Here is a 14639-nt window from a genome sequence, read left to right as displayed (position 1 = left end):
AGGCGTTTTAACCCGAAAATAACGACCACGTATAGTAGGGCGTTTTTATATCGAAAAAAACGACCGTGTATAGTAAGGCGTTTTTAGTAGAAAAAAAACGACCATGTATAGTAAGGCTTTTTTAGTCTAAAGAAACGATCATGTTTTGGAAGACGTTTTTAGATGGAAGAAAACGACCATGTTAATAAGGCATTTTTAGCTGGAAAAAAATGACCATGTATACTAAGCCGTTTTTAACAGCAAACAAACGACCATGTATCGTAAGGCGTTTCTTGCAGCTGGTCTCCTGGACTCCTGTTGACATTCCTCCTCAATATCCTGTCAAAACAAAAGACATCTTTCCCTCCTACCCAAACAGAAAACAAAACTAAACGTTGACTTTTGAAGGATTGCTCTGACACGCAAAGCAGCTTGAAAATGAAACTTTTATTCGGAATTATTTTCAATGAGGACTACAAAAACAGAAAATGACGGCATGAATAAATGGCGGCCTATTGTCATCATACTCTATCAATTCCACTGGGGAGGTGTTGTGGGGGAACACACACACAAGCACAATTTTTGTACAATATAAAACAGTAAGGAGAACCTCCCCCAGCCCGCTTCATTGTAATTATATTACAACAGCCCCATCACCTCTGTTCCACTACAAAGTGACGCGGTGGTGGTGCTTTGAAAGGTCGTCGTAGGTGTCAGTGTTTGCTCTTCTTGGACTTTTTGTGAGATCGGCTGTGCGGGGACCTGGACTTGGAACGGGACTTCTTGGTGGACTTCTTGGGCGTCCGAGAGCGCGACCGCCGCGTGCGCTTGGGCGTGCGAGGGGACGACGGAGATCTTGGGAGGACAACAAAAAATAAATAAATTAAAGAATGTCATTTAAAACTGTCGATCTAAATAACACAGCCCATCTTTCGGTCTTAAAAATGTGGCACTTAAGCACAAATGTGTTCCCTCCCACCCTTGGTTTGGTCGACCATCTTGATGCTACTTTGTCACGGGAAACACAAGCCATCCATTTTGGTGCCGTACCTCTTTGAGGACTTCTTGATAGATGAGCGCGGGGAGTCCTTGTGAGACGAGCGTGACGATGTGTCCTTTGAGTACGAGCGCTCTGACCGCTCCGAGCGGGGGGAAGGCGAGCGCCCTCGCCTGCTGCCGCCACGGTTGGGGCTGGGAGAGTTGCTGTGTCGCCGCTTCCTCTCGGCGGCCGGGGACGAGTACCTGTCAGCGCGGGAAGTGAGCGCACGTCAAGCATTTCGCTTCGGCAGGAACAACCGCGTGCACGTTTGACTCACTTGTCTTTCCTGGTCGGCGTGTCTTCCTTCTCCTTCTTTAAGTCTTTCAACCTCGCGTCCGCTTTCTCTTTGTCCTTCTTCTCTCGCTCTTTCTCCCGCTCCTGTTTCTCCTTCTCTTTCTCCTGCGGCAGCACAGCGGATAAACATTGAACAAATGGAAGATTCCGGGTGAACGAACGCCTTTTAGTCCTTCCTACCTTTTGCAGCAGTTTGTCTCTGTAATGTTCCACCTGCTCCTGAAAGCTCTGACCAGGCTTCTTGGGCCTCTTCCCCGATTCCAGCTCGTCTTGGAACTTCATGACTTTCACCTAAGTTGAATGGTGACACGCACTTCATTGTTATTTACAGTCCGAGAGGGGAATTGTGGAAAATGTACTTTTTCATGGTATAGTCTCTCCCTGGTGACCAAGCTCTGCCCCAAATAGCCAAATTCGGTGAGGAATTGGTGCCACGAGTTGGCAGCATGAAAAACAAACAAACGTGAAGCTCCTCACAATCACTTCAACATAGTACAGAGCCTCGAATACGCAGGAGAACAACAGGTCATCTTGGATTAACATTTCATTTTACACTTGCGTGAGTCAATCATCGCGCCTGCGCACATTGTTGATTTTTTTCTTTTTGTGACCTCTCACCTCTATCTCCCGTAGCTTGCTTCGCTTCTCCTCATTCATTTCGGACAGTTTGGCCTTGAGGTCCGCGTCGTCCCTGCCGGGGTTGGAGTAGCTCGGGGTGGCCGCTGCCGAGCGGGGACTCCTCTCGTCGTCGCTGTGCTCCGCATACCTTCAAAAAAAAGCGCGTGGCCGTTTCATATGCGATACAGACGACCGCAGTCCAGCGTGTGAAAAGAGCCCCGCTCACCTTTTGGCTTCTTCAGGCTGCTCGAATGCCTCCCATTTCGAGGTGGTCACAGCTAAAGGTCAGACAAAAGCGGGATGCGTGCTTAGAGAAACAGCTGATGACTGCGTTTGAAAAAGCAAATGAAACGTGCGACACGTACAACCTTGAGATTCCAGCTCGGACTCGTCCACGGCTTCCCATTTTGACGGCGCCACCTTGAAAGTGGCCTCCTTGGACTGGTCGACTTAAAACGGAAAATTGTTTCCCATTTGTGTCAATATAACTTGCTTGTATTTTTATTTTTTATTTTTTTGTGGCACCACCGATGTCAGAAAAATATTTTCTGTTTTTGTGGGGTTTGACCCACAACTGTATATTCCTCCATTGGACTCACAGGGGACTCCGTCGATGTCCTCCTCCGTCGGCTTGATGGGAACGCCGTCCAGGTCGTCCAGGGGGGCCCCGTCGATCATGGCACCGTCGATGGGCCCGCCGTCGATGGGCAGCCCGTCCACGTCTTCGATGGGCGAGCCGTCCGCAAACTCGCCGATTGGTGCGCCGTCGATGTCCTCCGTGGGTTCGGGCTGCACAAATCGTGATCAAGATTGGCACGATAATCTCGAAAAAGAATTGAGACCCGACCAGTTCCCTGCAATCCATAGTTGGCCGTGGACGTGAAATATTGCGCGTTCTCGTTTTACCGCAACGGGAACTGCGACGGGCTCCTTTTCGGGCGCCAGGTTGACGAGACCCAGGAATATATTTTGCAACTTGATGAGGAAGGGGTCCGGATACACCGCCCAGTCCTCCCACGCTCTGAAGCAGGACATCACACGTTGCTGGAAGCACGGAGACAAGATGGCTGAATGACAAGACACGCACAATCCAACTTCACGGGCTTGGTTGCTTCGCGTTCGCCCCCTGCGCATACCTTAAAGTTTTCACTCTGAAGGTGACCTTGGATGGTTTTGTATGTGGCATTGAGATCGGCAAAAATCTGGCAGAGCTTCACTTCAAAACTGTCAAGGGAGAGGACAAAACGAGTAAATGTTTATATGGCTTCATGGACGAATAAGAATTTTCACAAGTTCACTAGCCAATATTATTGATCAGCCTCGGGTCAAGGGTTTTTTTTTTGTTTTGTTTTGTTTTATCGACGAACTTCTGAACACTTAAGTAAAACATTCACACATGCAAAAACGCTGACTCACTATTTCCTGTAGTAGGAGGCGTTGGCCACCTTGGCAGAGGAGTTGTACAGCACATCAGACACCAGATATAACCGCGCGATCTGAAAGAGTGACAAAACGGTGAGTGGTATTGATTAGATGATGACACGGGGATTTTTTTTTTTTTTTAAGAGTAAAATATGTTTGTGTGGTTGCCTTTTTGGGGAGAGGGGTCTTGAGGATGGAGAGAGACTCTGTGACGCATTCCACGATCTCTTCGGCGGCCTCGGCATGAGTGAGGCAAAACAACATGGCCTCGGCGACGTCGCCCCTCCTGGGCGTCAGGCCGCGGAGCATCTCCTCGAGCTTGTCTCGCTCACTGCAAAGCGTGCAGAGGAAATGTCATTTTCCATGCTCGGACGACAAACGCCAACGGGGGGAGCGCCGTTTGAAGCGCGCTGCAACGATTATTCCCGACACAACTTCTCGCGTCTTACTCTTCTTTTAAGCAGCCCTTCTTGAGCGAGTCCTCCTCTTCGTCCTCGTCCTCGCCCTCGTCGTAGGGACCGTGGAGGTAGGGATTGAGAGGCGGGGGGCGCCACAGGGAGCCGTTCTTGAACATCCTAAAGTCATCCGTCCGCCATTTGACCGGCGCTTCGCCCTGGGGAAAAAAGAATAAAAATCAGCTTGTGATGTTAGACATGCATTTTTTTTTTCTTCTTCTTGTCCAAGTCTATTAAATTTACGGTAGGTGGCGCACCCGCAAGCCTCATTTATGCAGAAATGCGGCAAAATATTCACATTAAAAACGACAAACGTGACCCCTATTCTTTGTCAAAATGTGACAATGTTCCAAAGTGTATTTCTGTTAACGACACCGATCCGAACGGCATCGAATTCAAGACGGGTTAGTGACCTGCAGTATGGTGTAGAGCTTCCACCTGTAGTAAACATGCGCCGGGCTCTGGTTCTCAAACAGAAACCTTCAGGAGGGGAAGACAAATGGAAAAATGTCAAAAGAGCAAAGCGCGGGACGGCGGTTGAGGCGCCTGCGTGACAGGGGGCGGGCCGGCTGACCTGTACAAGGGGTTGTTGATTTCCCGGTTCATGATCATGGCTTCAAACATTGGGCCTTCACGAACCACAAATTCGATCATTCGGTGGATGAGAGAGAGCAAATTCCTACAAGAAAGACACAGTTAAAGCGAACAGATTCAGACCAGCGGGGGGGGAACTCTAAACAGCTACATTAACACAGTTCTATTTCTGCTCGGCAGTTTTGGAATGCTTTGAACTGCTGCCTCTCCGACGGCAACTCAATAGCGACAAAATGTTTTTGATCTACTTGAGCACGATGCAGGTGAGCAGCAAGACAGAGGAAGAGTTTAAATTGCGGGTCAACAGGGCCCTTTTTATATTTCGGCATTCAACACGGCACGGTACTGGAGCCCTTATTTAGTGTCATTTGTTTTACTGTTTTTCAATGACCTTATATTCAATTGTCTTGCGTTTGCTTTTTATTGATGTACAGCAATTTGTTGCGTCTGAAGTTGATTTTCAAGCGTTGCGTTGATTTTTGTCAATACTGTATTTTCCGCACTATAAGGCCCACCTAAATGCATTCGATTCTCTCAAAAGCCGACAGTGCGCCCTATAATCAGATGCGCCTAATATAAAATGACTAACTCTCTTTCTATTCCCCATTGACTTGGTTCCCTGTTGGTGTTCCTATGCCATCTAGTGGTGATTATGAGCAGGAAGCAATTGTAACCTAAAAGGGCTCTGCCTGACACTAATTGCCGTGCTTTCATTTGTTTTGTATTGTCATTCATGTTTGTGACCAGTTCTCATTGTTACAGTTGCAGAAGTTGTAAAGGCTCAAAATAAATAAAGCTGTATTGTATTGTATTCCATTTAGCGTAGCACCATCCAATGGATGCATAGCCACTATTGTCGCTTCTATTCTATGCGCCTTATAATGTGGTGCGCCCTCTATATGAAAACTTATAAAATAGGCCATTTGGTGAAGGTGCGCCTCATGTTCCAAAGCGCCTTATAGTGCAGAAAAGACATTAAGTGCCAAAAGGCCCTATGTTGCATCCATTTTCTAAATGTATTCTAGAAACAAACACAGTATAGATTATTTAAAACCGCATGATGACAAAAGCTAAGTATCACATGGGAATTGAATTGTTGAAGTCAACGAGAGAAAGTGACTGCCATATGTCGGACAAACTGCGACTTTTAACAGAGAGGCAACATTCCAAACGCATCCTGTGACCATGCATCAATTCCAAACAATCTATCACTTTGCCTACGTCAATGTGAATGACGAATAAATATCGAGTGCTATTTGTGTGCAAGTTAATGGATGCCCCTGGTGTCTGGATTGCTGAAGTGCAGCTGATTTGAATGATTTGTCATACAACTACTCAGACTCTTTGAAAGACACTTGGGAATGTGACACACCGACAAGGACGCCGGTTTGAGCAAAGCTGGCCCACGCGTCACCTCTCCGTGTGTCACGCTGCTCCGCTGACTGGTGTGATGTCGTGCGTTGAGGGAGCATCAACGAGTTAGCGGTGATGCCGAGTGGATCATTGGCGGTCATTTTTTTTTTTTAGAAGAGAGTGGCCAAATTAGACTCACTGATTGATTAATTCATGAGGTCAACACAGATCACAATTACTTGGTATTGGAGCCGATCGTACCAATGGGGGGAGGGGTACAATCCCGTATACTTTCCCAATCCATCCCATGACGCCTTTTTCGGGTCCCGCGCTGCCGCAGACAGTTCAACGTGTGCTGCTCACCAAGGCCATTGTCAAAGGTCATGGCTAGTCTAAGTAAAAGTGGCTTGTTTGGATTTGGCAGTGGGGCCGGATTGACATGAGGTCCCAATGGCGTGACAGACGCCACGAGGGGGGAGGACGGCGAACGTGAGCAATGGTCGGGCGGCGCGCGTGAACGGCTAGGGTGTTCATGTCGGAGATGTTCAAAACGGGCGCTGAACTACCGTGCTGGAAGAATGTCGCAGAACCTTCAAAGTCAAACACATTCCGATCTGGAGAAACAAAATAAGTGCAGATTTTTTTATTTTGTGTTTTATGTCAGGCAGGTCACCTAACATCACTGCCATGTTCCACGCAGATGCAAAGATGGAGCCCCTCCCCACTTACAATTTATCGGTACTTCGATAATATGCAGAGACCACGCCGTCAGACTATGAGCTTTTGTCCGCTGTGTGCTTATGCAGATCATTTATATCACTACTTGTATGGAATTTTTTTTTTTTATGGAGTCAGGCTGAGGCAGTTTACATAGTGCCCCCTGGTGTTCAGACTGAGATAGCACCAAATTAAAATACCTTGGCTTCCAGAACATGGGAGTGCTAAAATGTCACTTTTAAAATGTTCATGAACGGAACATGCCAAGCTCAAGAAAACATTTGTGTTTTTGAACAAGACTTGATTGAAATAAACTTTTTTTCAATCACCATTGCAAGATGTAACGGCATAATCAGGAATCTGTACTTGGTATCTGCGAGTTGTAACATACAAGTAAAAAAATAATTTGCTGTAACGTACCCATAAGAATTTAATATGTGCTTGGTTGCCAAAAAAAAAAAAAAAACATTTTTTAAAAATCGAAAAATATGTGCTTCCCATTATTTTCGAGAGACGTGCCTGCCCAATTTCAACTAAAAATATTCCCTTGACATACACATTACATTAGCATTAGCTTGATGAAACTATTTGGAATTATGCCATTACTATTTGAGTCATTGCATTCCACTTTGACGGTTCCACGAATAAGTGAGTTTGAATGACAAAGACCTGATGGATGTGTGTGTGTGTGTGTGTGTGTGTGTGTGTGTGTGTGTGTGTGTGTGTGTGTGTGTGTGTGAGTGTAGAAGTGATGGCCTAAACCATTGCTCACACACACTGACCAGCCCCCCGGTAGCATGCAGTAATCAAATGATCCAGCTTCCTTATGATGGGATGTTGTTTGTTCAAGTTTTGGCTTCTGAGTTTGTATACCAATTTAGGGGGGGAAAGGAAAAAAAAGCATGTACCTTTCTGTTGGGATAACCACTTTGACTATGGCTTGCGACAGAGTCTGTATATGAAGTCACATCAGATAATAAACATAGAACGTGAGTATTGTTAAAAAGGCAACATGTGAAATATATTTTTAAAAAAAATGCATTTGAAAAGTGACACTGGCCTAGTCAAAACCTCTATCAAAAACAAACATTTAGCGTAAACTAATTCATTTAAGCAACAATGCTCGCTAACAGCAGCTACCTTTCACTCAAGTAACATTTACCAACACACTGACTTTAAAAAGAAAAAAGAAAAAAAAAAACAATACACACGAAAAAAAAAAAAACAAAAAGCTGCTCATATCCGTTACCTTCTCAAAGTCCTCCTTGTTTTTGGGTGGGGGGACCAGGGGCGCATTGGGGTTCTTGAGCCTCTCGCGGGGCTGCGCGTTGAAGGGGAGGCCCGAGGGAGGTGGCGGGAGGGTGTGCTCCATCATGGAGGGAGGGATGTAGATGGGGTGGGGTGGAATGGGCACGCCTTTGCCCCATCCCAGTTTCATCTCAAAGTTCATGATCATCTTTCCTGCATTTGACAAAAGCAAAATAATAATAATAATAACCTTATATATATCTACAGTTGCAAGAAAAAGTATGCGAACCCTTTGGAATTACCTGGACCTTTGCATAAATTGGTCATAAAATGTGTTCTGCCCTGCATCTAAGTCACAATAGACAAACGCAGTCTGCTTGAACTAATACCCCACAAACAAATGTTCTCATGTGCTCTGTGCTTTAGGTCATTGTCCTGTTGTATCACCCATTTTCTGTTGAGCTTCCATTGGTGGACATTTGGCCTAAAGTCCCAGGGCAAAACGTATTCGTCAACTTGGGAATTCCTTTTTCCTTCGATCAGAGCAATCTGTCCAGGCCCTGAGGAGGCGAAGCAACCCCAAACCATGATACCCCCTCCACTGTACTTCACAGTCTTCGTTGATTCTCTCCTTTTTGTGAATCAATAAGTCAGACCATGTAACATATCGTACGGGGAGCCTCAAAACGTGATCCAGGCATAGTTCATATCACTGGGAGTACACACCAATAGAAGTTGACAAACACTTCTTAAAGGTGAAAAGCAAACGAGTAAACGTACCGTTGAGGTTTTTGAGGGCCCGCTCGGCATCCCTCCTGTTCATGAAGGCCACAAAGCCACAGTTCCTCTCCCGTGCCCTCTCCTCGTCCGTCCTGGGCCACATGATCTTCACGCTGGCCAGCGGTCCGTAGCGGCCAAATTCTTGGCACAGCATCTCCTCGTTCATCTAACAAACCGGGACACCATGTGTGTGACGTGTCATTAGACATGTTTATTTTCGAAGTACCAACAATATAATAATATGCATGACGGTGTGAATATACCTGTGGATTGATGTTTCCTAGATACAAGTTAGTGGTGGACGGGTCCCCAACATCGTGCGAACCGGGTGCGCAGTCATCCAAAACTGCAGACACACAAAAGAAAAGACATCTTTCAGTTGTTGGCCAAGGAAATGGGGGGAAAAAAAAGAAGGAAAAAAAAAACCATTTGAAAACAGATCATCACAGCCACTGCATTCAAATTCAAAGTTACCACTGGACGGACGGTTTCTTTGTGAAGAACCATCCGCTAAAAGAAGCAGAGACGCAGAGTAAATTTTATTTCGGGGTATGGTGCAAATCAGCTGTGGCCAAGATCACGCGGATTACCGGGTCAGACGCTTTTTTTATTTTTTATTTTTCTTGTAGTTATAAAAATAGACCGGAGCAGTTTTAAGGGGACACTTACATGAACGTCTTCCCTCCGTGCCGCCCAGGGGTTCAAAACGACTAACTCGTCCCTTCATCTTGTGTCTTTCGTCCCTCTCCTCCTGAATTCTGAATGGAAATTGAAAAGCAGGCAATCAACAATGTCAGATGGCGACGCCACATGCCAACAATCAAGCTGAATTTCAGTACGTTCCTTCTTGTAAAATCGAAGACAAGGCCCAATTATTGGACAGCTGCAAAAGGCGCAAAAGTCTGAAATTGTCTCCAAAATGGACGGGGCGCCTCGTGTATGCACCGACTTCCAAAATCTGTGAATGCTGTTGTGTGACTGATGACCGTAGCGCAGCAACATCTGGCGGATTACATGGAAAAATGGCCATCTTCTGCTCCTACTGTCGTAAAAAGTGTCACGTTCTGCTACCGTATTTTTTTTAAGCTAGCATACGTTTTACCACGCCTGCATTCAGTAATACAATGCGTCTTGTGTATGTGTGAAAGAAATAGCGCCCGTAATTGACACTACGCTTTTAAAACAGTGCGCCGCACGGTCGAGAAAATACGGTAATTTTTCCTCCACAGTCTGGTTGGAAAATATTGAAGACCGACAACCTTAAGCGTTTTGTTCTATATTTATGATGACAAATCCTGACAGTATGTGGCGAGATGTAGTCCAGTTAAGACAACAAGAAATATCGGGACGTACTGTTTAAGCTCTTCTTTAAAAAGCTCCAGGTTGCTCTTCTTCTTTTCTTTTTCATTGCTCTTCTTGGCAGACTGTAAAACAGCAGGAAAAAAAAAATAAACACGGCAAAGGACAGGGATTTTGTTTTTGTCAGTGTGTTTAAACCAAAAGCAATACTCACGTGTCGTTTGTCTACTGGTAAGAACTGAGGTGGGTTTTCCAGGGGCAGGATGCTTTTGGACTGGGACTCAAAGCGAGACTTGGGCTTGTACAGTTTGCCTCGCTTCTCATCCGTTGCTGCCTCCTCTGGCGGGGAAGACCAACAACAGCATTTTAATGCTCAAGGCGACATGAAAACATCAGGATATGGCTGAAAAATGGGCAGGTGGAATGTTGGTTGTCCAACTTCAAAATAAATGTATTTTGGCCTGGTGAGTGACGTGGGTGTCATCGAATGAAAGTGTAACAGGTTCAGCAAGGGGAAAATATTGGGTGCATAAAGTGTCTCAACAATTTAGATCCAACATTTAAAGACATGTGGGAACTGTTTTAAATTGTGAAAAAAAGTAAAGTAAACGTAAAAAAAGGCGGGAAAGTAAACGCAATTAAATTAAACTGGTGGTTTGCACATTCCAGCAAAATTCAGCAATGTCTTACCTTTTGTGGCATTTGCGATCCCCCCGCGAACAAAAGCTTTGATCTTCCCCTCGCCGCCGCCTTCGAATGCAGCAAGGAACTCTTCGTAGATCTCCGCCGCGGCACGCTCGTCCTCCTGAACGCAGGAATCCCAAAACAAATCACACCATTCATTCATACCCTTAGCTGGAGATTTGAGCATATGTGACCTGGCACAGAAAAAAAAAATGGTCACAATGACGAATGGCAATAGAACAATCAGAAGCCAGTATTCTGTTTATGGAAAATCCTGCAGATTGCTGTCGTAGTTTTTGATCTCAAAATGGTGCGGAATTATTAGGTCCAAAATCAGCAAAAGGGAGCTGTTAGCTTTATACCGATAGCCGTATGTTGGGCATTCTCCGCGTAGATTACTCATGAAAATACAACAGAATTGATTAAAGGGGAAGAAGTTGGTATCTCGGAATCTACCTGAGCGAGTTCGGACTCACTTTGCCATCGTGGGTTATGTACATATAACCCCTGGTGATTAGTGAATCACCATTGGGGCGCATTAAGTATTTGCTGAAAACTTCCTCTTGCAAGCGGGTGAAACCTTGCTGTTGGAATGGTGGGAGTTGCACAGTTTAAGGAAGTCGAACATTCAGAGTAAGAGAATTGATCAAATGTTTCTTTGAGCTACTGGGGAGCATAGGCGTACACGAAAGAGGTCAGAATGTTCGCATGTCTACCTCAGTTTGGGCGAGGAATAAACCTGCCCACTATAGGCAGTAACAAACATTGAAGGGGGGCGGTGTGGATTTGCGCTCACATCGAGGCTGCATTTACTCACTTTCTTCTTGATCTCATCCTGCTCCTTCTTGCTGAGAGTTCTCTTGGCCACGGACATTTTGCCAATGCTGAAAGACTTGAGTTTGCTCTCGAGCAGCGCCTGCGGATGCAAAGAACAGCCACTTAAATGTCATCATCATATGCTTGATTTATTGACAGCTGCCATTAGCTACTAGCCGTAAGCGCTGCTTAAAACGCGCTACAGTCTGTTCAGTAGAACGTAATGTTTTGACGTGGTTGTTGCAAAGCTCACTTGAATTTCGGTTTCTTAGCTGTAAATGAGTTCAAATAACAAGGGGGGGGGGCCTACATCGCTGCTATTGTAAGGCCAAAATACCTTTTGAATAAACGTAATCTACAGTAAAAACATATTTCATCGTAATAGCACTAGCTAGTACACATTTAACATTAACGCACAATAATATGTACCGAAGTCGGTCTTGCTGCGAGGGAAAGAAGCGGGACTTGTGGACCGGGAATTGCTAGCGTTGCTAAGCTAACGCAGTAGCAAGTGTGGCCACACAACCGAAGGTTAGCAGGCGGATGGTTAGCATGTTAGCACAGTGGCGTACACGCTAGACGCGCTCTACAGTTCACATTTTCGCCGATGTCGTTCGACCCACATTAACACGACCTTCGTCCACACGTCGCTAATATGACGGAGTGTATCCAGAAAGGGTAAATTCACCTTAGCGCTGGGCTTCTGAGAACCTCCTGGCGCTCGGTCCGCCATTTTTTGGCGTGGAACTCAAACACAATCGATCACCGACAAGTAGATGATGTGAGGCCAATGTGAACGCTAGGCTACGTAATCAATCACCGATCACGTGTTCGGAAAAAAAAAACACACGTTAAAAAAAGTTCTACTAATCAAACAAATATATGATAAATGACATGTGAAAACCATATGAAAAATTATACAAAATGATTCCACTACTAATTTTATTTGTGTACGTACGCCACCCACGTGAGGGAAAGGACCGATGGATGGCTGAATATGGCAAATATCGTCTTAGATTACATTTGTTTTATACTGTAATATTTATCTGTGGAATACATATACTGTGGATAAATAATTACTCGTTATATATATTGTACAGAGCTTCGACACTACACACATACTTTATACTAATCGATTAATCTATTCATAATCATAACAGTACGATCATAATTATGAAGAAATATAAATTGCTTGATTATATTATCAAATTAATAATGATCAAATTAAGCATTCATAAAATTAATAGAATGATAACAAAACAAAGTCATGGTAACATTTTATGTCATAGATGCTGAATAAATACGTTTCTTTCTTGAGCTTATCGCAATATAGAGTTAATTATACAGTGTTACATTATTAGAAATATGTGACTAAATGCAATTACAGAAGTCAGGGTTGTACAACTTGAAATTATGAACATTTCGTGGCTTTATGTCATAAAAAAATATTTTTTCATGGATGCTTGTAGGTTCAGATGGGAAAATATAAATGTTCCATTTAATTAGAGGGTTAGCTGACAAGTGTATTCTCACAAAAATGCCTGAGGCTCCTTTTTTATGAAAGAAAACACGAACAAAAAACAAATCAACAATGCTAAGGGAGGTTAAGAAAATAACGGGCTCTATAAAAATACATTCAAGTTGGTGCAAGCAGTCAAAGTCATCTCTATGTATGCCAAAGCCCCCCCCCCAAAAAAAACGAGGATTTTGCATAATTTATCATTGAAAATGTTTCTGCTTAGCGCTGACGTGTAAGTGTAGTACCACAATCCCACCAAGGAGCGGCGCTCACGCGGACATGTCCAGTCGTCAACGATGGAAAATGTCCATTTCAGATGCTGTGTGCACTTTCAGCGTCCTATATAATGTATGCTAAATGCTAAGATGTACAACCAATGTTTTGGTTGTACTTAAAGTCCTTATACCCTCCCGGTGTCTTCTGTCCCCTCCTCCTCCTCCTCCTCCTGCCCCTTCTCCTCCTCCTCGTCTTCCTCCTCCATTGAAAACAAACGTTGCATTCATCCAGTTCAGACTGCAGACTCTCCTTGCCGCAGGAACTTCCACTTTACTTTGGAGCAGCAGGCGAGCAGCCCGCTCCGGTCAAGCCGACAATGTGGAGAGTGTACGGGCTGGTTTGCGCGTGGTGTCTCGCCCTCCTCGCCCAAGTCTGTAGCTCGCAGTCCCAGAGAAGGTAAACAGCAAACAAGACTGTTGTTTACTACTGAGCAGATGATGTATTCTTCCTTCTTATTTTTCCAGACCCTCTTTTACATGTGGGGGAAACATCACTGGGCAATCTGGAATAATCGGGAGTCAGGGGTACCCAGGAGTTTACCCTCCAAATACGAAGTGCGTGTGGAGGATCACAGTAAGTAAGCAATTTGTTTGGAATAGTTTTCCCCAAATTCACTTTCTTAAAATATTGTAATAGTATTTAACAAACATCCATTCATCCATATTCTGATCCGCTTAACCTCACAAGGGTTGCGGGGTACGGTGGAGCCTATCCCAGCTGTCTTCAGGGAGTAGGCGGGGGGACACCCTGAACTGGTTGCCAGCAAATTGCAGACATATAATAACTATATATTTTTATTATATTCGGAATAAATTATTCAAACCATTATCATCATTGTAGAATGTAGATGATCATAATTTATTGACAGTTTGTTTTGATAATTAACCCTTGGAGGGACAGCGGTTACTACAGTGGACAATTTATCGGATTACAGGGTGCATGAAAGGGTTAAATAGGAAAATGATACACGTGTGCTCCATATTGTCACATATCCAAAAAGTCTGATTTTTTTTAATTTTCATTCAAAAATGTGTTGATTTTTCTTTTTTCCTATTTTACTTACCTTACTTTCTGTCAATTTATTACTGTATATATTTTTATGTACAATAAACAAACAAAAAAAAAGGTTTTTCAGGTTGCAACCGCTGAGGGAAAAAAAAAGGAATTTTTAAGACCTCACACGTTTATCATCAGATCACAAGAATTTGAGAACATTATGTCATAATAATTCAAGCTGACGAAGTTGCGTAAATACGACAACATAACCCGAATGCCATAGTCTGTCACTAACCTACAGTATGCTAAAATCATAAATGGTAAACAATCAAGTGAAAACACAAAGTTGGGTGCTAACTTCATTTCACGCTGTTCACAATCTTGAAATTTGGGGCCCATCGTAAACGGAGGGCCCACCATTTAACAACACAATGATATCCACATCGTCCCCTTTACAGGTCCCAGAGGGCAAAGTGGTGGTGCTGTCGTTCCGCTTCCTCGACTTGGAGAACGACAGCCTGTGTCGCTACGACTATGTGGATGTGTACAG

General features: G+C 44.3%; 2 protein-coding genes across 5 annotated transcripts in view; one reads left to right on the top strand and one right to left on the bottom strand.

Annotated features, from left to right (window-relative positions):
* Positions 1 to 409: 409 nt before the first annotated feature.
* u2surp (U2 snRNP-associated SURP domain containing) lies at positions 410 to 12102 on the bottom strand. Of its 4 annotated transcripts, none has more exons than XM_019883807.1 (25): positions 11987 to 12102; positions 11300 to 11398; positions 10489 to 10603; positions 10013 to 10137; positions 9853 to 9923; positions 9169 to 9257; positions 8763 to 8845; positions 8500 to 8665; positions 7721 to 7932; positions 7380 to 7423; positions 4382 to 4486; positions 4221 to 4287; positions 3802 to 3965; positions 3521 to 3683; positions 3347 to 3426; positions 3067 to 3154; positions 2837 to 2974; positions 2530 to 2722; positions 2296 to 2379; positions 2157 to 2208; positions 1931 to 2078; positions 1493 to 1603; positions 1296 to 1417; positions 1030 to 1221; positions 410 to 834 (listed from the first exon to the last, which is right to left on the bottom strand). In XM_019883807.1, the coding sequence occupies exons 1-25, from the start codon at positions 12029 to 12031 to the stop codon at positions 693 to 695; spliced, it is 2898 nt and encodes a 965-aa protein (XP_019739366.1). In that variant the 5' UTR covers positions 12032 to 12102; the 3' UTR covers positions 410 to 692. The 4 variants fall into 4 exon arrangements, with proteins under 4 accessions (XP_019739366.1, XP_019739375.1, XP_019739384.1 ...); XM_019883816.1 differs by having other exon boundaries at positions 2530 to 2719; XM_019883825.1 differs by having other exon boundaries at positions 2299 to 2379; positions 2530 to 2719.
* Positions 12103 to 13029: 927 nt separating this feature from the next.
* Positions 13030 to 14639, top strand: part of pcolce2b (procollagen C-endopeptidase enhancer 2b) — a 13907-nt gene continuing 12297 nt past the window's right edge. The window contains exons 1-3 of the mRNA XM_019883706.1: positions 13030 to 13489; positions 13558 to 13666; positions 14548 to 14633. Coding sequence (XP_019739265.1) covers positions 13410 to 13489; positions 13558 to 13666; positions 14548 to 14633 — 275 coding nt within the window. The 5' untranslated portion in view covers positions 13030 to 13409. The remainder of the gene's footprint in view (positions 13490 to 13557; positions 13667 to 14547; positions 14634 to 14639) is intronic.

The sequence above is a fragment of the Hippocampus comes genome, unplaced genomic scaffold (assembly GCF_001891065.2).
Source record: "Hippocampus comes isolate QL1 unplaced genomic scaffold, H_comes_QL1_v1.1 scaffold527, whole genome shotgun sequence".
NCBI classification, from domain to species: Eukaryota; Metazoa; Chordata; class Actinopteri; order Syngnathiformes; family Syngnathidae; genus Hippocampus; species Hippocampus comes.
The sequence above is the reverse complement of the archived record's forward strand: the minus strand, read 5'-3'. Positions and strand labels throughout refer to the sequence as shown.